The sequence below is a fragment of the Onychomys torridus genome, chromosome 17, assembly GCF_903995425.1.
Source record: "Onychomys torridus chromosome 17, mOncTor1.1, whole genome shotgun sequence".
Taxonomy (NCBI): domain Eukaryota; kingdom Metazoa; phylum Chordata; class Mammalia; order Rodentia; family Cricetidae; genus Onychomys; species Onychomys torridus.
Genome location: NC_050459.1, coordinates 47,128,725 through 47,153,142, shown reverse-complemented (window position 1 = coordinate 47,153,142; position 24,418 = coordinate 47,128,725). Strand labels below are relative to the sequence as shown.

At 37.5% G+C, this 24,418-nt stretch overlaps 1 protein-coding gene across 1 annotated transcript in view; it reads right to left on the bottom strand.

Annotated features, from left to right (window-relative positions):
* Positions 1 to 24,418, bottom strand: part of Vegfc (vascular endothelial growth factor C) — a 103,257-nt gene that overhangs the window by 27,554 nt on the left and 51,285 nt on the right. Inside the window, exons 2-3 of the mRNA XM_036166422.1 lie at positions 4,143 to 4,344; positions 1,871 to 2,061 (exon numbers count right to left, since the gene is read on the bottom strand). Coding sequence (XP_036022315.1) covers positions 1,871 to 2,061; positions 4,143 to 4,344 — 393 coding nt within the window. The remainder of the gene's footprint in view (positions 1 to 1,870; positions 2,062 to 4,142; positions 4,345 to 24,418) is intronic.

Here is a 24,418-nt window from a genome sequence, read left to right as displayed (position 1 = left end):
AGAGATAAATGTGGAGAACATCAGAATGAAGATGTTATCTGGGTTCCAGAGATACTTGGAAGTTATGTTTAGTTAGTGGAACTGTTGAGTGAACTTTTACTTAAAAGAATACTTGGCTTGAGCAAACTGATGACAGTGTAACAATAAAGCAGAGGGAAATGGGAGAGAAGGAGGTTGACTTGGTTGCTTCTCAGGCAGTCACAGGCACATGGCCCAACTTTCCAGGAGCAAGCTGAGTCACAACTTTAAGTATGGATTATGGAAACCAGGAGACTTGGAGTGGATCACTGTGAAAAGCAGATGAAAGACCATGAGTGTGCAACTGGATAAGAGGGGTCTTTAGACAAATGTTAGCTGTCCTCCAAGTTTCTCAAATCCTCATGTTTCCACTGTCATAGTGCCCCTAGGTGCCTTTGCTGCTCTTCCCAGTTAGTGAGATGGTATCCTTTCTGCTTTCCACACCTCAGTCTCCTGTCTTCCACATCTGTCCCATTCTCATGTTAACACCAGCATGTTATTGTAAACAACGTATGTCTAATATTGTCATTCTCCATCTTAAAAGCTGTTTACTGAGCCCCATTGCCTTTAGAATAAGATTATAGTATTCACCGAGGCCTGATGGATGACTGTCCTGTAACTTACCCTTCAGTATTTCCTAATATACTATTGTCTGATCCTTCTTGTACATCCAGTTTTCTTGGCTCTCTTCAATTCTTAGGGATCACCTACTCCCCTCTGCCCTAGCACCATCACACATACCTCTTAGTTAGGCTTAAAGATTAATTTCTAACTATGTAGACCAGTGATAATTAAGGGAACAGACTTAATTTCCACAGTCATTGACATTATAATAAAATAAGACAATGTTTAGCTGATAAACAATTGTTGATCAGCTAAAGTGTGTATGCAGTAAACAATCAATTTGACAAAATTGTACACTGTGCAAATTAAATCACAGTTTCATTTTTTTTTTCTTTTTTCATTGCACCACAGAATGTGGTTATTTAACTTAATATTTTGAGTATGTATTTCTGCTACATTTCTAAAGACAGAGGATTTAAACTCAAATGTTTAAATAAGCACTTTGTTGCTAAATGAAAAATGGTGTGTGTGTGTGTGTGTGTATGTGTGTGTGTGTGGGTGGGTGGGTGGGTGGGTGGGTGGGTGGGTGTGTGGGTGTGGTGTCCATGTGTGAGAGAGTACAAGTTCATGTACATGTGACAGCCAGAGGTCAACCTCAGAAGCCATCTACTATGTTACTAGAGTACTAGAGACAGTGTCTCTCACTGAGACCTGGGCTTGTTTATTGAGTTAGCCTGGCTGGCTAGTGAACCTATCTTTGACTCCTTAGCATAGGAATTACAAACCCATATGACTGTGCAGTCCATTGGTACTAGATACTGAGCTCAGAACCCTGTGCTTCCAAATTAAGCAATGTTAACAACTGAGTTCTCCCTCTAGTCCCTGATGATGGTTATTGTTAACATTCAACACAAAACCACAGCTATAAATGAGTGTATACATAGTGCAGGTAGACATATATATTCTATATTCTATATATGCTGTGGATGACATATAGTATAACTCTTGCATACACACATGTAAATTGTATTACATCATGCATATTTATTGTTTTCTTGACTAGACTTGGACTCTCCTGTAGGAGCAGAGTTTATAATGCATTCATTTCTTTCTTTGTGAAACTAGAGCCTCCAAAACACAAGCTAACTGAAACCTTAACTTCATTCCCCCAATAAAACATAAGACCCTCCCACTTGAGGGAAGTTGCTGTGATGGCATCGGAAGTCTAGGTCCCCATTCCCCGGATGACAGAGGGTTCTCACACAGGACCGAGCTCTGAGACACCTACCGTCTTGCTGAGGTAACCTGTGCTGGAGTTCATGCACTGGAGTCCCTCGCTGTTACAGCAGCCCCCACATCTGTAGACGGACACACATGGAGGTTTAAAGAAGGTGTTTGTGGCTGCTCCAAACTCCTTCCCCACATCTATACACACCTCACGTGGCATGCATTGAGTCTTTCTCCACTCGTGATCAATACCTGTTGAGTCACAGGGAAGTCCGTAAGTTACACAGAAGCCACCAAGGGAGAGACAAAGCCTATAGCGTTGGGAAGTTTATCATATATATTTTTGTTGCTGTTGTTGGTTGTTTTTTATTCTTTGCTCTTTGAGTCATTGAGAGGCCCGCCACTCAGCTCCCAAATGAGTCCACAAAGGCTTTTTCTTTCTGAAGCTTCCCTCAGTGGGACAGTCATTGACTTCCTGTTGCCTGGGGAGATGGCTCAGACATTAAAGGCTAGGCTCACAACCAAAAATATAAGAGTTAATCATATTTGACTTGAGACTTTAGTGTAAAAAATTAAGGAAACCACTGACTGGATCCTAAGTGTCCCTATGTATGGGAATGTAAAATAAGATTTAACAAGATAGCTGAGGAAATGTCCTGTTAAAATGGTTTCTACAAAGAGGTAACAAAAAAATTAGAATTAAGTTAAGGATTTAAAAAGTTACACCACTACCCTAACACAAATGTTTGGCTCTCCTTGCTTAAAAAATGAAAATTTAATATATGGATGTTTACAAGATGTGCAAAAGCAAAGCCATGCCCTTTGCCTGGCATGTACAATTTTTGTGTTAATGAAGCAAATGTAAACAGGGTGTTTTTGCTTTTCTTTTTAAACTGACAAAGTAAATGAAAAGAAAAGTATGGTTTCAGTGTTGATTCAAAACTCATTTTCAGGCAAGCTATCCTACAATTTTGAATTATGTCATGACAGTAGCTATGTGCAAAGCAAGGTTATTTTCCACCTATTACAACTTGTAACCTAAACTGACTCTTTTCAGGCAAAATCAAATTTCCTATCTCCTTCATATGCTTTCTCCTGGACTTCTGCTTCCATATGTTGTTGGCTTACCTGTGACACTATTGACTCTACTATATTAAAAATGATGCAGTTTCTAAGTATTGTAGTTCACATCGTTTCCTCTAAAGTAACACTTTTTAAGAACAATTAATTATGGGTTATTCCACCATGATTGCAGTTAATTTATCTGGTTTTGCTTTAAACATACTTTGCACTATCATATTGTGGGGGGTGGGGTGGGGGGGGTGTGCCACAGAGCTAGAAGAAGACTTGATTTCTCTATCATTCTCTATCTTATTGTCTTGAGATAGGTTTTCTCAGTGAGCTGGAGGCAAAAGCTGGCTGACGATCTAGTTCACAGGACTTTCCGTTGTCTGTTCTCTGCAATGCTGGGGTTACAGGCACCCGTAGCAATGCATACCTTTACATGGGTGCTGGGTATACAAACGCAGGTCTTTGTGCTTGCATAGCAAGCTGTCTTACCTATTGAGTCATCTACCTGGCCCCAATATCAAACTTTAAAACACAGTAATATTCAAAACTAAAGAAAGCCTTTTCTTAATTGGCCTGTCCACTCATATTATACCATTTTACACAACATCATAATGTTTTTGTGAAATGTTATAGTAGCTATTCATCTACTTCAAAAAAGGCAATTCTGAGTCTGTTATCTCTGAGGTAACAAGACAATAAGTACCTTTTGGAAGGTAGTATGGGTTAACAACCATTGTTCTTTCATTACTTTCAAGTGTGTGTGTGTCTGTCTGTCTGCCTGTCTATAAAAATAGTGCCCGGACTTTTATGCATCTTACGCACAATGAATAAATCTTCCAGCACACAAGTGAAATTAAGCTTGTCTAAATTGAAATAAAAAAAGAAAATTCTTGCAATGCTGTTTTTCTTAAAATATCCATTTTCTTGAGATACAAACAATTAAACTAACCTAAGCAACTGAAATAAATTAACACCGTATGGAAACTATTTAAGTATTTTCAAATGTTTACAGTGGCCTGTTGTCTCAAATCCCAAAATAAATGTGGGTTCACATGCATGTATCTCCTAGCAATAAATTTCAAGAAATCATCTAACTAGGTAAAAAGAATTCCCAAGTGTTATATTCAAAGTACTTCTGCTCACTTATATTTCCTTTATGGTGGGAGGACTTAAGGTATATTGAGCTGGAAGCAAAGGCCCACACCATCATCATCATTGTGGAACGCTGGAGGCTCTTCACACATTTCATTGCCTGTACTTACTTTTCAGGATCTCTGTGTTATAATGTGCAGCAGCAAATTTTACAGTATCCCCTGTCCTGGTGTTGAGGGTGGGCTGCTGCCAGCCACCTTTCCTTAGCTGGCACTTGTACATTTTCCAGTAGTCTGGGTACAGGACAGACATGAGCTCATCCACACTGGACACTGACCGCAACTGCTCCTCCAGGTCTTTGCCTGCGAAAGCCTGTCGGACAAAAGTACAAGATCAGCTCTTCACCACACTGAGAGTTTAGGAAAACAAACTCAAAACCCTTCCAGTTTAACGTGACAGACACTGAATCTGCTAATACAAGTCTTGCTAACAAACACCGACTTGCTTAAAATCTTATGGTAGAATTAAATTCCTATGAATACTTAATGTCTCTGAATTAGCACAGTTAAACTGCATTTGTTTTTAAGACAAAAATGAGATATAATTTTTAAAATGATTTTAAAATTCTTTGCTGTAGTCACAGCTTTTTTGCATATTGACAAATACGTTGGCTTAAAAATTTATTCACATATGTATTTTCCTCCTACCATACATAAGCAAAATGACACAAATTTCCTCTAAAGTTATGTACCAGCATTTATACAAGCCTTTAAACATAGTATTTAAAATACATACATATTAATTTTAATTAAAATACAATACATAACAGACTTTTAATGTTGGATTGAAGGCTGTATTAGTGACAGAGCACTTGATTAGAATGCTCAAAGCCCTGGGTTTAATTACTAGCACTAAGAGAAAGGAGCAAAAGCTGGACCAGTTATGGCAGCATGAAATCCATACTTGATGTTGAACTTTAGAGGAGATCTTAACATCACTGAAAATTGATACAATGTCATATCTTCCCAATTTATATACATGGTATATTTGCTTGGGAATACTCTCACATGTGACACAAAGCTCAAGAATCAAAAGTTTGCAGATCTAAAATGTTTACTGATGGAGAGAACAGTTATGAAGGCAAAGTAACTGAAGGAAGCTTGTTCTATGAGATGATATATGTGATAACAGCTTCTGAGCATTTCAAAATACCATGTGCATGTGTATCAAGGCTTATTTAATACTATATATATATATAGTTTGCCAATCAATCCTTAATAAAACCAGAGAATAAAACAGTGATCAGATATAGTTTTGGTAACTGCCAAGTATGATAAAATGTCATAATGCTTCTATTAGCATCTAATTGTTGAGTAGCCTTCAGAAAATAAGCAACAGTGAGGGCCTGTGTGTGACAGCAAGGTTGCTAGAGTTCTTCCCCTACAACTCTGCTAAGACTACAGTCAACTTCTGACCTTATCAAAGTTCCCATAGAAATGCAGAATATGTCATGTGTAAACAAAGAAGAGCAGCACCAACAAGACACTTCTACCACATGGGGGACATGCACAGAACATTAGATGGACCATGAGTATATACAATGGATGATAACCACAAGGAGGGAAAAAAATAATTCTTTTGAGTACCACTTGGAGTGGATATTTGTAATTGCTCAAGAAAATACAGTATTGCAAGCTGATGAGGCCTTACACTTTCTGTGAAGACAGCAAACTCACTTTGGAATTATATTTTGCACAAGTGATGCTGTTCTATCAAGGTATACATTCATACTCATTGTAAGTCTGTCTATATATGAATGTGAACAAGTGTCACACAGAAAATAAAGAATTGGTCAGACAAGTTGCAAAAAACAACAGAAATCACAGAAAGTAATTGAACCACATTACAAAATGGTGACAGAGCTGTATGACTTAAACACGGAAAAAGCACACAATATGTACATTAATACACACAAGAACAAAATATATGCTTTTTGAGCAAAATTTACATACTGAGTAAATGTATACTGTTTTGAGTAAAAGAGATACAGCAAAAATTAATTATATTGTAGGGTGAGTTATGTTTTTAATATACTTTGTATTTTAACTTGTAAGTAATATACATACATAACTCCTAATAATCAGAATAAAAATAATCATCTGTAAATACACTGAAGGCTATCTTATTAGCTCTTATAATTTCATAGAATGTGCCTTTGATATAGTATTTAAATTATACTAATCACTGAAAAGAGCAGAGGTTATTACAAATAAATGGAATAAAAGTGGGTTACAGGCTGGGCTATCCATTTCCTTTCCCCCACTAGACAGTCATTACAGTATTACATTTGTATGAAAGATAGCTTTTAACATGGAAAAACCCAGATGATCTCCATCTTGGATTGAAAGCTCCTATTATATTGGCTAATATTAAACTTAAACTCTTTGAGCATCGTCTTACTTTGTGAAACAGCAATAACATCTTTTCATGGAGTTTTTATGATGATTCAAAGGAAACAACTTAAAGGTATAATGTACTTACTGCAGACAGAAGAGGAACTGTCATTGGATTGTCCTTAGTTAAAGTGAAGTTTTTACAATGTTGTGATCACAAGGTGTGATGCAGAATTTCTTCTGATCAGACCCCTGCATTTTCACACTAAGTGACTAGCAAGCTAGGAATTGAGTACTGGTGGCGATGGAGTGGTAGGTGTTCAGTTAGTATTCCAAGGAATAGTGATAAAGTATATGGAAGACCTACATTCTTCATAGATCTGGAAATAATACTCAACTTCATATGGAAAAACAAAAAACCCAGGATAGCCAAAAGAATCCTGTACAATACAACAACCTCTGGAGGCATTCCGATCCCCAACCTCAAGCTCTACTATAGGACTACTGTAATAAAAACAGCTTGGTACTGGCATAAAAACCAACATGTGGACCAATGGAATCGAATTGAAGAACCTGACATTAACCCGCACACCTATGAACATATAATTTTTGACAAAGAAGCCAAAAATGTACAATGGAAAAAAGAAAGCATCTTCAACAAATGGTGCTGGCATAACTGGATGTCAATGTGTAGAAGGCTGCAAATAGATCCATATCTGTCACTGTGCACAAAACTTAAGTCCAAGTGGATCAAAGACCTCAACATAAATCCAATTACTCTGAACCTGATAGAAGAGAAAGTAGGAAGTAGTCTTGAACGCATTGGCACTGGAGATCACTTTCTAAATATAACACCAGTAGCACAGACACTGAGAGAAACAATCAATCAATGGGACCTGTTGAAACTGAGAAGCTTTTATAGAGCAAAGGACATGGTCAACAAGACAAAGCAACAGCCTACAGAATGGGAAAAAGTCTTCACCAACCCCACATCTGACAGAGGGCTGATATACAGAATATATAAAGAACTCAAGAAATTAGACATCAAAATACCCAACAGTCCAATTAAGAAATGGGCTGTAGAACTAAACAGAGTATTCTCAGCAGAGGAAGTTCAAATGGCTGAAAGACATTTAAGGAATGCTCAACATCCCCAATTACCCGGGAAATGCAAATCAAAATGACTCTGAGATACCACCTTACACCTGTCAGAGTGACTAAGATCAAAAACACAGAAGACAGCTTATGCTGGAGAGGATGTGGAGCAAGGGGAACTCTCCTCCTCTGCTGGTGGGAATACAGCCACTTTGGAAATCAATATGGTGCTTCCTTAGAAAATTGGGAATCCATCTCCCCCAAGACCCAGCTGTAGCACTCTTGGGTATGTACCCAAGGAATGCTCAATCATACCACAAGGGCATTTGCTCAGCTATGTTCATATCAGCATTGTTTGTAATAGCCAGAACCTGGAAACAACCTAGATGCCCTTCAACTGAAGAATGGATAAAGCAAATATGATACACATACACAATGGAGTACTACTCAGCAGAGAAAAACAATGACATCATGAGGTTTGCAGGCAAATGGATGGATCTAGAAAAAATCATCCTGAGTGAGGTAACCCAGACTCAGAAGGACAAACATGGTATGTACTCACTCATAGGAGTATACTAGATGTAAAACAAATATGACTAGACTGCTACACAACTCCAGGGAGGCTACCTAGAAAATAGGACCCTAGAAAAGACACAGGGATCACCAAATGACAGAGAAATGGATGAGATCTACATGAACAACCTGGACTACAGTGGGACTAATGAAGGGCAAGATTTGAGGGAAAGAAAGCTTAGGGGAGCAGGAGATACCAGCTGGATGAAGAACAGAAAAGGAGAATGAGGAATAACAGACCATGATAAATGAAGACCACATGAGAACAGGAATAGGCAGAGTGCTCAAGAGGTCCCCAGAAATCCACAATGATATATCCTCTGTAGTCTGCTGGCAATGGTCAAGAGAATGCCTGATCTGACCTATTCTGGTGATCAGATGACTAAACACCCTAACAGTCGTCTTGGAACTCTCATCCAATAACTGATGGAAGTGGATGCAGAGATCCTCAGCCAGGCCCCAGGTGGAGCTCCAGGTGTCCAACTGTCGAGAAAGAGGAGGGACTGCAAGAGCGTGAATTGTTGAATCCAAGATAGCAAAAATTACAGGGACAAATAGCCAAACGAATGGAAGCACATGAATTATGAACCAAAGGCTATGGATTCCCCAGCTAGATCAGGCCCTCTGGATAAGTGAGACAATTGAATAGCTTGATCTGTTTGGGAGACACCCAGGCTGTGGGACCAGGACCTTTCCTTAGTGCATGAGCTGGCTGTTTGGAACCTTGGGCTTACACAAGGACACATGCTCAGCCTGGAAGGGGGGGACAGGACCTGCCTGTACTGAATCCACCAGGTTTAAATTAATCCCCAGGGTTGTCTTGGTCCTGGAGGACATGAGAATGGAGGGGAGGGGCTGGGGGGAAGGTGGGGGTGTGGGCGGGAGGGGGGAGGACAGGAGAACCCATGGCTGATGTATAAAATTAAAACATAGTAATAGTAATAATAATAATAATAATAAATTAAAGCTGGCTTTGGAGTTGGAGTGTGGCTCTCTCCTTCTTTAAATCCAAGCATGCTTGTTGAAAGGAAAATCCAAAATCTCTGTTTCATGTCAGAAGAGCCACCTGATATGGGACAGAAGAAAAAAAAGGGGGGGATTATGGGATTACTGTATTGCCATTAATCTCATAATTCTTTGGGTTTTTGTTTTTTAGTCTTTAAAACTTTTCTTAAGGTATGTATTTTATATTAAAATTCATGAGACATATATATTAAACTTTTGTCATGATAAAAAGAGAGAGAGTATCTTACAAATGGATACATAATTTGAAATAAGGCGTCAATGCAATCTACAACTGAATATAATTTTGCATGTTAAAAACCAGGTTGATAAACTAGGAGATATTAGTTGCTGTCCTTGGATGTCTTTTTAGCATCGCTGTATTAGCAAAGAATGACCTAAAAGATACCCAGTGAAACATTTTCAGGGGAAACAAAAGTCAAAGAGAAGTCAGCAACCAATTAGCAGAGCATGACAACAGAACAATCACCTGAGTGTCAACATTAGCAGAACAATGACGCCAATCTGTGGTGATATATAGTGTACCCCAATAAAGCTTAAAGAGGATCAGAGGACAGAGCCAGCCACAAATTAGACCTAGAGGTCAGACAGTGTTGGCACACACCTTTAATCCTACTAATCAGGAGGCAGAGATCCGTCTGGATGTCTGTGAGTTCAAGGCTACACTAGGCTACAGGAGAGAAACAGAACCAGCCAGTGACACATGCCTTTAATCCCAAGAAGTAATATGGCAGGACATAGAAAGTTATACATGGCATGAGGAAACAGGAACTCACTCTCTTGAGGCTGAGAATTTTGTAGAGGTAAAATAATGGCTGGCTGTTCTGCTTCTCTGATCTTTCAACTTTCACCCCAATAGCTGGCTCTGGGTTTTCTATTAATAAGACCTTTGAAGACTTGTGTTACACCAATCTCTACTTCTTGGAATCACACAATGAGAAAGAGCTTTTTCACCTCCATTCTGTTTCTTCTCCACTATAAAAAGCCACAAGAAAAGCCGAGAAAGTCCTAAAGAAAGAGGGCTCTCAGGGGTAACTGATAACTTTATGTCATACGTTAGTGTTCCTTCAGGTGCCTTGGTTTGATTAAAGTTTGTTCAGATGCCTGGTAGGGAGAAGACACGATTGCATGTAAGTATTTCTACTTGAAAAATCCCAGAGGATCCATAATAAATAGGAATCATGAAAGACATGCTGAATTTTCTGGGAACAAAAATTTGTTTTTAAAAGTCTATAAACAAATGTTAAGCATTTTTCAAACTACTATCAAGTATTATGGTATGCATGTATAAACTGGATCTTTATTAATAACTGGATGGAGTTGAAACTTATGGGGAAATCCATATACTGCAATTATGAAAACTTTCTTTTTCTTAAATTTATATATTGTTACCAAATGATAATAATCAGAATTGATATAATGGGTAAGAGTCAATGAAAAGGAGTTTATCACTCTATTATATTTTTATGAGAGCCGAAAAGGTTAATATATAAATCTGATTGCTTACCCAATATATCTGTATTTTAGAAGTGAGTAAAAAATAAGAAAGCAATATATAAGCTTAAATATTAGATGTTTGTATTTTTAAGTTTGCCATATATTATCTTTAATGGTGTATTATTAGTAATAATTTATATTACTGTACATAATTTATAAGATAGCAGATTCTATCTTATAATTTTATCTTACATTCTATGGTCAAAGTATTGGCTTAGTAGGAAAATAATGTGGCTAAGCTACCAAACAAAAAATATTTTTCTTATCATTTGTCATACAGATCACCTCTCTAGCTTAAGAAAGAAAATTATTACTAGACATCAACTGACCACAGTTTCCAGAGTAGATGTCACCGACCACAGTTACCATGGTCAGGATCTGACAGAAATTGCTTTGAAATGGGGTCAGATCAAATCACTAAAGTAAATGACTATTACAATTACTCATCCACTAAGATAGCATAAATAAACAAACAAACGAACAAACAAATAAATAAATGAACTGAAATGTGTTTTATTTTTGTTGTTTTGTCCAACTTCACAATGGCATTTACATATCATATGGAGTTTTCCCTTGGGTAAATGTATAAAAACTTAAAATCACATCCACATTATTTAAAGCACACACACACACACACACACACACACACACACACACATACACACACCACAGGAAAATGAGGCTTTTAGATCTGAGGAAGACTTTAACATGCAGTTATAAACTTTACCTTTTAAGTCATTCTCTGAGATAACTCATAACCATACAAGGCAATTCAAATGCTATCCTAAGGAAAGGAATTTTGTAAATGTTTTACAAAACGTTATCAAGTCCTTTTACCTCAGGCCTCTCGCCAACCACGTCTATACAAATCTGAAGCTGCAGAGGCCGAAGTTGGAAAGGGTTATTTCAATTTTAGTTTAGTGTTCAGAGCTTTCTTTAATAAGTTTAAATCTCTCAGTTTTGTCTGGAATGTTTTATTGTAAACGTTGAAAATGATTCTCTAATAAAGAATAGATGCCATTTATTCCTATCATTGAAACTGTGAGTTGTTTTTAAATAGGCCACATTTTCATTGGCTGCGTATAGAAATGTAAATTTAAAAATCAGATTATTTCCCTATCAAAATGAGAGTGATATGGTGGAGAACACTTTATTCATTTCCAATTGTGCTGTTTCAAAGGCAACTTTCTGTTTCACCGGTCAGCTCTGCGCCGTCAACACAATGGAAAACAGGACACATGAAAGCCACAGGACATTGGAAACTACTGGCGAGACCTTTTCCTCAAGAACTCAACTCCCATTGATTCTACTTTCTTGAACCAATGCAAAATGACCTCGTAAATACTAATTATTCTGTGTTTTTCCCCTCAGGTATGACTGCAAACAGCATTAAACAGATAAAGAAAAAGCGTTTATGGCAGCTTTGAATCTTATTCATCTAGAGACATTTGGAAACATCTAACTCAGGTCTAGAAATATCTTTGCTTTTTTCAGAACAATGTGAATGTTCCTACTAATAGTAGGGAAAGTGGCCAAGACACCATCATATACTCACAGCTCAGTCTCCTACAAAATTGTCTTAGGGTGATGTTTTAACACTGCTGCATTTGTAAAACACTGCAGAGGGCAGTAGAGGGCTTCATTAGGTGGGATAATTTAACTTCATCAGATGACGTAGTGCAAACGTCATGTACTGCTCTCAAGAACATTCCAGAAGGTGGAAATTTTTATGAATTTAACTCTATAAAATCCCTTGGAATTTGGCATGAATGAGTGAGCGGGTTTAAAATGCGACTATGTGCTTGGATTAATGTGTATCACTCAGTGACGAGAGCATGCCTTCTGTTTTCACATTAAGTATTTCTTAATTGTGTTCCCTCGGCTCGTAACAAACAGCAAAGTGTATTCATTTATATATAGCATTCCTAAGTAAATAACGAATGTTTATGAATTATTTCCCTTGTATTGGTTATAATTTCAAAAACAAGCTTCACATCTTTGAAAAATGTGCACCCAACTGCTTGGGAGCTGGCTTCATGGGTAAGCACTGGTAACACGAGCATGAAGCCCAGTTTGAACCCACAGGACACACATGAATGCAGCCCAGGTATGGCGACTGCCTGTAGCCCTCGTGCTTCAGAGACAGAGATGGGAATCGACAAGCTCTGGGTTCAAGTAAGAGACCCTGTCTTAATAGACAGAGCACAGAGCAGCAGTGTCAATTCCTGTCTCCACGCTCACGAGCACATGGTGCATGTGTCTACACACACACATGTAAACACACACACACACACACACACACACACACACACACACACAAATGGATATTCAGAAGTTTCTCTTGAAATTAAAGCTTGTAATAGGCTTTAAAACACTGATTTTTAGTAACATCTCTTTGATAGTCTAAGGAACAACTGATGCTGACATTATTTACTACCAATTGTAATATCAATAGCATGATTATAAATTTTTAATAAACATATAATATTCCATTAGAAGGAGATTAGATCATGACCACACAGTTTGAGTGGGCTTTTGTAAACTGAACTTCTGTAATCCCAAACAGATGAGCACAGAGAACACTAAGTACACGCTAGAAGCTTTCTTTATCCTGCTTTTTAATTACAAGTCTCTGCTAAATGCCACTAACATTATTCCATTATTTCGTGTTATTTAATTTGACATTTACTTTGCTTTGAGTTTACAGGGGTAGTATGCTGCAGTATGTATCCATAGTATTGGGTTTCTTTTCTCAACCTTGGGTTTGTGAAGTTGAACCATATATAAAAGGTGCTAGTTTTCCATTCTACAAACTACTGCAATCTCTCTAGTCTGTGTGTATGCAGTATGCATTTGAGGAGGTACATAATAAGAAAAAGAATTGCGGCTCATGAATTAATCATATAATTAGCTGCCCAGTGAAGGCCAAAATAGATGTATCAATTTACACTTCTGAAGGTTGCATGTGAGTTCCCTTGCTCTGTGTCTTTGCCAACAAATATTAGTTATTTTAAATATTCAGCCATTCTAATATGTATGTAATAATATTTCATTATAGTTTAATGTCTTTAGCTGTTTATAGAGGCAGCTACTAAAAGCTCTTTATTCATTCCTGTTAGCCATCTTTGGTGCTGTTATTTGTGAGAATTATAAAAGTATTCTGGATAAGTGTTCTTTTCATTATGTTCCTTTGGATATGTAAATCACACACATATAGTGGAATTAATAGTAAGCCTCCAAGTCAATTATTTGGGAAGTGGCTGCTGGGTATTTGGGGATAGGGAGGCAGGAGAGAATCTTCCGCCTACACCTTCCTCTGTTCTGTACTTAATAAAAGTGCTTGAGTTTCCAGGTTGTTACTACCAGGTAGTTGATGCCATTCTCTTAGACTGTACACCACCTAGTAAGTGAGAAATCACCCATTCAATAGTGATTTCTGGTGAACAAAGTTCTTTTTATACTAATGATATTTGAGGATTCTTTTTCAAGGTTAATGTTACTGGTATATTCTTTAAAAAGGCGTTTAACTTAGGGTCATGAAAATGTCATTCTACATTACTTTCTAAAAAATTTATTCACGTTTAGGACAACCATGAACCTGGAAATGTTTCTTCAGTATAGCATGAGGTAAGTGCCAGAATCCTATTTTTTCGTATCTAATTGACCCTGGGTCATTTATTCAAAGCTCCATCACTTTGGCATAGGATAAAACTGATGCCCTTCCTCTCTATCTATTTAATTATCTACCTCTATGCTAGTTCAAAACTCTAATTGTTTAATTAATTCATTAAGTGTTGTGGTGCTAGACACTGAAGCCAGGATCTTGCAGCTATGTGCAGGTAAACAAGTCCTCCACTGCATGCTACATCACCAGCACCTACAATAGCTCTAGAATACAGTTTGATATTTATTAAGCACACTATTTAGGCTGTACATGGGATTTCCTAATTTCCAACAATAGCATTGATATCCCAAAGAATTGAAACTTTATTTCCCTTTTCTTCTATCACAGATTTCAGCTACATTTTTTTTTTTAAAAAAGTAAGATTTTTGTCTTCTTTATTGCATGAATCAGCAGGTCAAATGAAACACCCAGTGATTCATATATGGTATGTGCTAAGGATGATTAGCTAAGAGCATTGGTAACAACACTAAACATCTAAGCACTCACTATATTCGGAGTATCCATTCTTATATAGCAAGTTCAACTTCAAAGCACTCTTCATTCTCGAGTCTTTCCTATAACCTGCAGTCTGTGAAATCTCGTTTTTTCCCAGTTATATGCACATGTTACTTAAAAACACACATCACCTACCTCAAGACACATACTTAATACAGTATCTGATTAGGATCTGGGTTTTCTAGATCATATTTTGAGAAAGCCTATGTGCACAGCATAACACAACAGTAAGAACATGTGTTCAGATAGATGAACTTGATTTGTAATCTTAGCCACCATATTTACTGTGTGCATGATCTTTAGGGTTCATTTCCTCAGGTGAAATATGAGGACAGCTGTTAAAATATAATGTGATCCTGTGAAATAAGGTATGTAAATAGACAGACACTTATTTATGGTTTCCTAATTTATTTAAAATTTCTTTCCATATTAATCATGTTTTATTAGTTTCCTTTTATGGTTAGGCTTGAACTGAATTTATTATACCAATCTATTTCATATAGATGATTGATTTTCTTTCTCCAAGGCTTCCATTCACAAAGCAATATTAATTAATTAATTAATTTTTATTCTTTTCACTTTATGATCCTGTATGTAGGGGAGCTGGGAACACCTATTTCTCCCTGTGGCAAGTCATGCTTAGCCCTTCCACAAAAGGTGAAATGTGCTCAAAATGATGAAATCCCTGAAGAAGTTCTAAGGTGCATCATTACCCCACAAAGGGATTTCTTCATTGGTAATCAGGGCTCATTTAATCCCATGAGGATGAAAAGTGGGGAGAAGAAAAGGGGATGATTATCTCAGACCAGAAGAACATATTGCAACTGCTCACAGGAATTAAGGACAGCTTAAAAGTCTCAGGAATGAGAAGCTGGCCTGGAGCTTGGGATCTTTAGTGGGTTTTTAAATGGTTCTTTGATGCTCACACTTTAAGCAAGGTGTGGAGGTGATACCGACTCTTAACAGCTTCCTTGAGCACATCAACTGTTCCATTTTAACAGAGTCAGCTGAAAAGGGCTGAGACATTCTTAAACATCATATAATCCAGAGGATTCAAGGATTTGCATGCCCGTTTCTCAAAACAACTTTAAAACACACGAGGGCTTACATGGAAACATAACGCATCTGACACAAAAAGAACGTTTGTCTTCAAAGGCAGGGAAAATCCACATAAGAAATGTCCAGAATTAAAGTGAATGACAATGGTAGGGCACAGGGAGATGCCTGCACTTTTTTTCCGGCTCTACTGTGGCTATTCTTGAGGTCCATGATTTACTTATTTGTGTGGGCATCTTAAAGATCCTAAAGCAGAACTGTGGTCTGTTACTTAATTTCTTAAATATATATAATTCCAATGCCTCTTCAGCTGATATTTAGAAATCCTAATACATTTTAAGATGTAAATAACAACAAAAATAATTATGTCTGTCCACAAACAAAAACTATATCATGAGATGTACCTTGATAATCTTCTATTTCTAGTACTTAACCATTATCTTTGTAAAGAGCAGAGGATTGAGACACGTTAAATAGGCAGCCCCTACTTTGAATCAAGTATTTTAAATAAACAGCAAAAGAGAAAAGATCATGAAGTTACCATTTTCTACTGAATGACTACAGTGTGCCAAGGAATGTTCTAGGCATGTTATTCTGGAACAAAGTCTCTCCTTTAGTGCAGTGTTTAAGCTAGAAATTACATATGTTTATTTTGAGAGCTAAGAATCCTAAATAGCAGCTTCCAAAAGTTTCTGCTTTTTGAGGAACTTGCAAATCTTAAAACATACCTGTTTTGTATAAGGCAATTAATTCCAGACAATTTCTCTGTAGTTTATGCGCTTGTGTCTAAAGGATTCCAGATTAGTTACTGAAGTGTCAGGGAGAGGAATTTGTTGCTATGAAACAATGTTGAGGAAAACAAAGTTGAATTATTTAACCAGAAGTACTGCATCTAAAAACATGAAACTTCCATTTTGCACTCTCACCAACTCATGAGTTGTTCAATTACTTTCTATAACTAAAACCTACTTCAGAACTTATTTCAGAGAGGCAGACTATCAATTTTTAATTGCCTTTTTAAAAATCTCTTTGTTAGCTCTGAGGAGATGGCTCAGTGGTTGCAAGAGATTTCTGCCTTCCCAGAGGACCTAAGTTCAGTTCCCAACTCTCCACATAGGGTAGCAAACTATTGCCAGTAACTATAGCTCAAAGGGTTCCTATACTCACTTCTAACCCTGATAACCTCTACACACATATGGCACACACACACACACACACACACACACACACACACACACACATGAATGAATTGAATGAATGAATCAATGAAAGAATGAACAAATAAAATCCATTAACTCATCATCTTATATGATAACACTGTTTAGTCCACAATTGTATTTTGCTTTTAGGAAGTGTGTGTGTGTGTGTGTGTGTGTGTGTGTGTGTGTGTGTGTGTGTGTGTGTGTGAAAGGAAGGAGTGGGGAAAGAAAGAAGAGGGAAAGAGAGGGAGAGAGAGAGAGAGAGAGAGAGAGAGAGAGAGAGAGAGAGAGAGACTGAGAGAGAAAGAGAGAAAGTTTAAGGAAGCTGGAAAAGGAACTATTACCACTATACCTAATTCATCATTAAGTTTGCCTGAGGTCAGTCCACTTAGTGAGCTCTGGGAAGCACTTACTTTGGCAAGCCACACACACTTCCTTATCACCCCAGGATTCCCTAGATCCCTAACCGCTTACTTTAGGAACATCACTAAAGCCGGTTCCATTACTCAGTGTCAAGGATGCTTTAGGCAATGTCTTCCCACAAGTACATTTCTTCATGTCATGCATTGTGCAGTTGGAATTTCACAAGACTGTCAGCAGGTGTGTCATTGCAAATCCGACTATTTGCACAGGGATATTAAGGAATGAAGCACTCCTTACTAACAGAAGATGAAGATTTAAAAACAGATTCCCTGTAGTAATAAATATTTGCTGTAACTTTCCGAGTTCTAACAAACTAGAATTTAGACATATGAGTATGGTGTTAAAAACTCAGTTGAACTTTAACACAGACATTTCTACCTTTCTATAGGATAAGGTAAGTAGATGAGTCAAAGTCTCCATTAAATAAGAGAAGAGAACTATTATGTGAATGAAATTTGCAACCAGTATTCATAATTTAAAGCCGAGGTATTAGCTTAAGAATAATCATAGGCCACATTTTATTTGCAGCTTTAAAAATCTGACCTGTGAAGCTCAAGTTTAGAATTAAATATTTACATTCTACAATGCTCTGTGCCAATAAGTAGAATTGATTTTTAACGTTTCACCAGAGGAAACTATCCATTTAATTGAACCAGGAAATTTCAAACATTGGACTCTCTACTCCTGTCCACATTTAGCTTCCCGACCCTAAAATACAACCAAAGCATTATGGAGCTCAGTTCACTTGATTTGGCTGGTAAAATTCCAAATTGCATATTTGCTAATATTTGCCAGGTACAGTTCTATATGACCAGTATATTTACTGAACTGGGTTTGATTTTAAGATAATTGAAGTGAATATTCTTTATTTATTCTTCTTGTCCACAAGAATATATTCCCAAGATATTATTTGACTTGGGAGTCAGGAGAAGGAGAAGGAGGGAGAGGAGCGGGGGAGGAGGGAGAATTGAAGGGGTGAAGGGAGGGTGAAAAGGGAGAAGGAAACAAGCTTATCTATCTAGCAGAAAAGCACGTCAATCATCTTTGTTATATATGTTCATTAATACAATTTATAATATTGGATATTTAGGTGAAGGGGGCTCCTCATGTCTCTGGAGGGCCTACATTTCCCAACAGAAAACTCTAATATAGGGGAGAAACTAGAACATGTGCACCAAAGCCGCGTTCACAAAACTAATATGGCACTACTCTCATCTATTTTTAATTGTTCTGAAAATGTTTTTTTTTTTTTTCAGTTTGAGTGAATCAAGTACTTTAATAATCGCTACTATAACTAGCTCTTGCTGACAATGACTCTTCCTAGAGAGAACTGTAAACAAGCCACTGAGCCCCTAACTGGCCTCATCACTGAGTCTTCTCAACATTTCCTTCAGAAACCTAAATGTCATACTTCAGCTGCTGACTGTCCCTCACATGGCCCTGTGAAGGTATTAGGCCCCAGGAGGATAACCATAGGGGGTATTAGAACATTTATATGGTGGGGTTCAGCGAGAGGTTCTTTGCATTATGGAGGACATGCAGCTGAAGGAGATTGTGTGACCTTGACCTCTCCTGGCTCTCTTTCCCTCCAGGCTCATGATGATATAGAATTCGACTTCACTAAACCACTCCGTCTTGGTGTGCTCCCTAAACACAAGCCTATAAGCTCCTGTCCATAGACTGGAATCATCATGACTGTAAGATCAAAATAAACCTTTTTTTTGTTATAATTACCCCACTTATTTGATGCTGTAATGAAAACATGACTAAAACTTTTTTTTCCCTACTAAGTAAGTTTCGAGAGAACCTTATCTCCTGTCATAGGTGATCACCTTGGGTATTTGATCAAATCTCACATTTCCCAGCATCGCCTGGATCATATCTGATCACCTCAACTGACCTTGAGCAAGAATCCCATTTCCCAATCTTTCTTCCTCCTTTCAAGAAAACTAATCAAATGCTTTTCATTCTCCCTAGAGCCATTAACTCCACAGATGTGTACATCACTTTTATCTTGCTGAAGCAACACTTAACTGTTCTTGTTATTGAGAGTTTCTCTCTCTCTCTCTCTCTCTCTCTCTCTCTCTCTCTCTCTCTCTCTCTCTCTCTCTCTCTCCCCCTCTTCCTCTCCCTCTCCCCAGCATACAAACCTGCTGTTCTGATGAATTAAAAAATAAATAAACATAATAAATATAAGCATATAATGAAAACATCAAGCAGATAAAAATATCTTTAAGTCCATATCCTTCTTCTCTTCTCTCAGAACTTAACAGTTTGAAAGGACTCATCTACTGGGTTCTTCCTTGTCAGCCTACAGCCAGGATCCCATTTGGACTCTTCTCCCCAGTGGTCCACTGGAACTACCCCATAGGTCATTGCTCTGTTTTTCAATTAAAGCCATGTGTGTGTCTATGCCTCCTGGAGACCATATTTTTCAGATATTTCCTCTCCATCAGTGTCCATTATTAGCCAGAACCTTTGCTTACTTCTCCTATAATCTCTCCAATTTAAGTACTAAAGGTTCAGAACTATTTTGCCTCCCAACATCTTACTTCCTTTTCTGAGTAACTTTACCTATTTTTGACTTTCCTCCAAATTATCTTTGTCTGAAGATGGAGATGTGTGCCTTCAACCTTGTGCCTATGTGCTGTGAAATTCTTGGTCAACACAACCATCACCTCTGCCTGATTCACAGCATCATCCTCAAAACTGGTCTTCCCACTTGCTTTCTAAATCCATGCAACTGACTCTCTCCACAGATTAGAGGGGTCCTTACCAAGGCTCACCTAATGAAGCCACTTGCCCAGCTCATCTGCTTAAGAAGCTCACCATGATATTTAAATATAACCCACCTGCCAATACTAATTCCTTGGATTGTCTAGCTTCTATTGATGCCTCAGTTTTTCTCAACTGCATATACCTCCCTATAAACCTCACTTTAGAACAGTGGCTCTCAATCTGTGTATCAGGACCCCTTCGGCAAACCTCTATCTCCAAAAATAATATTTATATGATTCATTAACAGTAGCAAAATTACAGTTACAAAGTAGCAACAAAGATAACTTCATGGCAGGTGGTCACCACAACATAGAAGAACTGTATTAAAGGTTCATAGCTTTAGAAAGGCTGAGAACCACTGCTTTAGAACTTTAGTGTCTTACAATCTTTAGGCTTATTTTAAGCAAATAACCTTGGCAAAGATCTCTTTTCTTTCCTAGAACTAGGTTCTCCTGGCACTACACATGACTGGTACCTTCTCTTCGCCAAAGGCCAACTTAAATGTCAAATTATCATGACAGACTTCTATCTGATGTAACTCTGTATCCCAAGCCACAAATTCTATTTTAGCTCCTGTTATTTCTTTCAAACCATCCCTTGGCACCGTGAAAACATCCTCACTCATTCTTTGCCTTATTTGTTCTCATTTACTCCCCTCCACACCTGATTTGTTGCTATTGAGTGCCTCTTCTTTGCAGCACTCCCACAATGCAACAGGGTGCAGGTAAGCAGTCTCTCTTCATTTTTCATGTCATTAAACTACATTGCTGATGACTTCCACGAAACCTTATAAGCGCAGCTAAAGGTAATTTATTTCAAATTTCATTAAAGGTGCTCCAAAAGTGACTGCTTCCCTAATGGTATTTAGGAGGCTTTCCTTTTTTAGTCTGAATCATGGATAAAGAAAATAAACACAATTTCCTTCTTAGAATGAAGATTGAAGGAATATATGTATTTCAGCCAAGTTTTTCACCAAGTTAGCATTGTAACTCTCCAACTAGGCAAAGCAAAATGAAGGATAATAAATACAGAAGTTTTATGTTTTTTTAAGTATGATTTTTTATTTTTAAATCAACTAAAATGTAATATGAACAGTTGAGTGTTAGAAGAGGTTCTATAAGGCCATTTAATATAATGTAAGAAATATTGATTACATGTCTTTCCAAAAGGCTTGAAATCTCAAGTCAGAGACAGAGGGTCCTACTGGAATGTCATTTTGTGCCTGGCCCAAGACTCTTACTGGCTAACTGACTGCTGCTACTCATATATAACTAACCCCATTTCACCCGAATCACAGTCCTAGTATAACAAAATGAAGATGACAAGCATGTCAGGATAAACATGGTTACAAAAGTCCCAGTGTGGAAATCTACCAAACAGTGCTGTGGAAAGGGCTCCAAGGCAGGAACGCTTGCTCTTCAGACATGAGAGCATGAGGTCCTGAGTTCTGGTGCCCAAAAGCCACATAAAAAGCATGGCAAATTTGTGTGTGCTTGTAACCTCAGCACTGGGAGGGAAAAAGCAGGCAGATCTTTAAAGTTCTCTCAACTAGACAACTAAGCTCAAACTGTGAGCAGGTTCGGCATAAGACTTTGTGTCAAGGAACGAAGCAGTATAGAGAAAGGCACCTAACATTTTGTTCTCTGCACGTGCATATCCAAGCTGCACAGATCAGTACAGTTATACCATGTACCACATCCAAGTACATCCCCCAATACAGTGGTACCAAATTTACAACATAAACCATTAGGTAAAATTGGGAGTGGGGGTTTTGAACTCAGTGTTGATGAAGAGTAATTTGTATAGCATTTGCCTTGTGAAGATAAAATATCAATGACAGAACTGGTCTGATGTGTTGACTCTTCTGCAAGTCTTACATAAGCAGTGACAGCCATATAGGCCTTGACAAAGACGAAGCAATGCCATGCAGTGTCTTCAAACCCTTGTAATCATTCGCTACCACTTAGCCCTTGTCTTAACACATTAGCTGCACTAAGAGCTAAGATAAGAGCTAGGAGCAGGTGAAGTATAAGTGAGAAATTAGGAGCTTGCCGTGCAATTATACAGGTCAAGTTTACACTTCCAGAACCCATGTAAAATGATAGGTGCAGTGGCATGTGCTTGTAATTTGAGGGCTAGGGTATGGTCAGTGAATGGAAACAGGAAGATTCTCTCTCTCTCTCTCTCTCTCTCTCTCTCTCTCTCTCTCTCTCTTCTCTTCTCTCTCTCTCTGTGTGTGTGTGTGTGTGTGTGTGTGTGTGTGTGTGTGTGTGTGTCTTTGTTTATGTGTGTGTGTAGTGGCGGGGGGGGGGGTGGGGGGATGGAGGGGGTAGGTGGTGTGGAATTCTGGCCAGCCAACCTAGGCAAATTGATGAGCACCAGGCCCTGTAGGAGATATTGCTTCAAATTCTGGATGAAAATAGGTTCCGCATGAGATCTGAGTCAAGGCAGTAAGACAGGGAACAGTTCAGAAAGTCACTTCTGCCACACAAATGACTGCACACACACGCACATGCACCAAAAGCACATAGGATCATACCTACACTAATAATAAAATGTATGAATAAATAAGTGAAAGTGGAAAATTAATCTTTCAGCATCTAATAAAACATGGCAGGCTGAATGCAGGCTTACAGCTTGGATGTGTTCTAAATCTACTAAAATAAGAATAGGGGGGTTGGGGATTTAGCTCAGTGGTAGAGTGCTTGGGCCTCAGCTCTGAAAAAACAAAACAAAACAAAACAAAACAACCAAAAAAAAAATTGGCTGGAGAGATGGCTCAGAGGTTAAGAGCACTAACTATTCTTCCAGAGGTCTTGAGTTCAATTCCCAGCAACCACATGGTGGCTCACAACCATCTGTAATGAGATCTGGTGCCCTCTTTTGCATACATAATAAATAAATAAATATTTAATAAATAAGAGTAGTATGTTATAATCACAGAGATAAAAAGAAATGAAGTCATGACATATGTAAGAGAGTACAACTTTTTTAAGATGGCTTACCCAAAGGCTTACTCAAAGAGAGAAAGCTGAACGGATGTGCTTATTGATAAGAATGAATATATGAAGCATGGGATTAAAACTCCACATATACAGATCTATTAATACATTAGCTACTATGCAAAACTGGAAGTGATGAGATAAGAGAATAATTGGAGAACTGATTGAAGTTTAACAAAAGTTTCTTTCATATTTCTGAGCTATCCCATCAAGCCAACCCAGTTTTCAAACCCTACCTGGAACCTAGAGATTCATTCTGTGGGGACACCAAAACTCAGATCCTGCTTAAATCCATGAGATGAAACTACAACACTTACAGCACCAAATGCAATTTCATCTTTGTGACTTTGGGCTCATTGAAACTCTGACATGACATCAAAAGCAGAACTTTTGAAAATAAGAATAAGTTGGATTAACCAAAATTACAGTTCTGTTCCTCAAGGAAAACATTAAGAAAACAAAACAAAACAGTTCAGCTAGTATAGGCACTTGCCTCCAAGCCAGAGGATTTAAGTCCAATAATGGAAATGCACATGACAGAAGAAGAGAGCTGGTCCACAATTCTCCCTGACTTGCACAACTGAGCCCCTGCCTCTCTCTCTCACCCAAATGCATATACACGCACACACATGAGCTTGCATATACACACACACACACACACAGATAGATAAATAAACATACTAAAAATTTAAAGACAATTAAAGACAAACTAAAATAATGAATAAAATAATTATGTATCATATATCTGATAAAGAATTTCTAGAGAATATATGAATTTTTCCAAATAACTTTGTTTAAAAAATAGAATACTTGAACAGATGTTTAAACAAAACTATATTCAAATACTTGATTTAAAAAGTGATAAAAGAGGAAAAATTCAATGGGAACAATCTAAATAAATATAAAAGTATCTGAAAAGAGTATCTGGAACATGTATGTGTGTTTTCAAGTATGTATTACCTACTCATTATCACTTATAAAATGTCTATTTAGAAATGGTCACCTAATATCTAGCCATATAATTTCATAACAATTTATTCATAATTTTAATAAAGAATTAAATAGCATAACAAATGACTTTTCAATTAAGCAAAATTTTAATAAATATACTTTGAAATATTCAACCATGCATTTTTTTTTTTTTTTTACTGATTTTAATGATTAGGAAATCAAACAATAAAAAGTCATCTATGGCTGGAATCAGTTCTTTCTTTGAAAGAGAAAAGG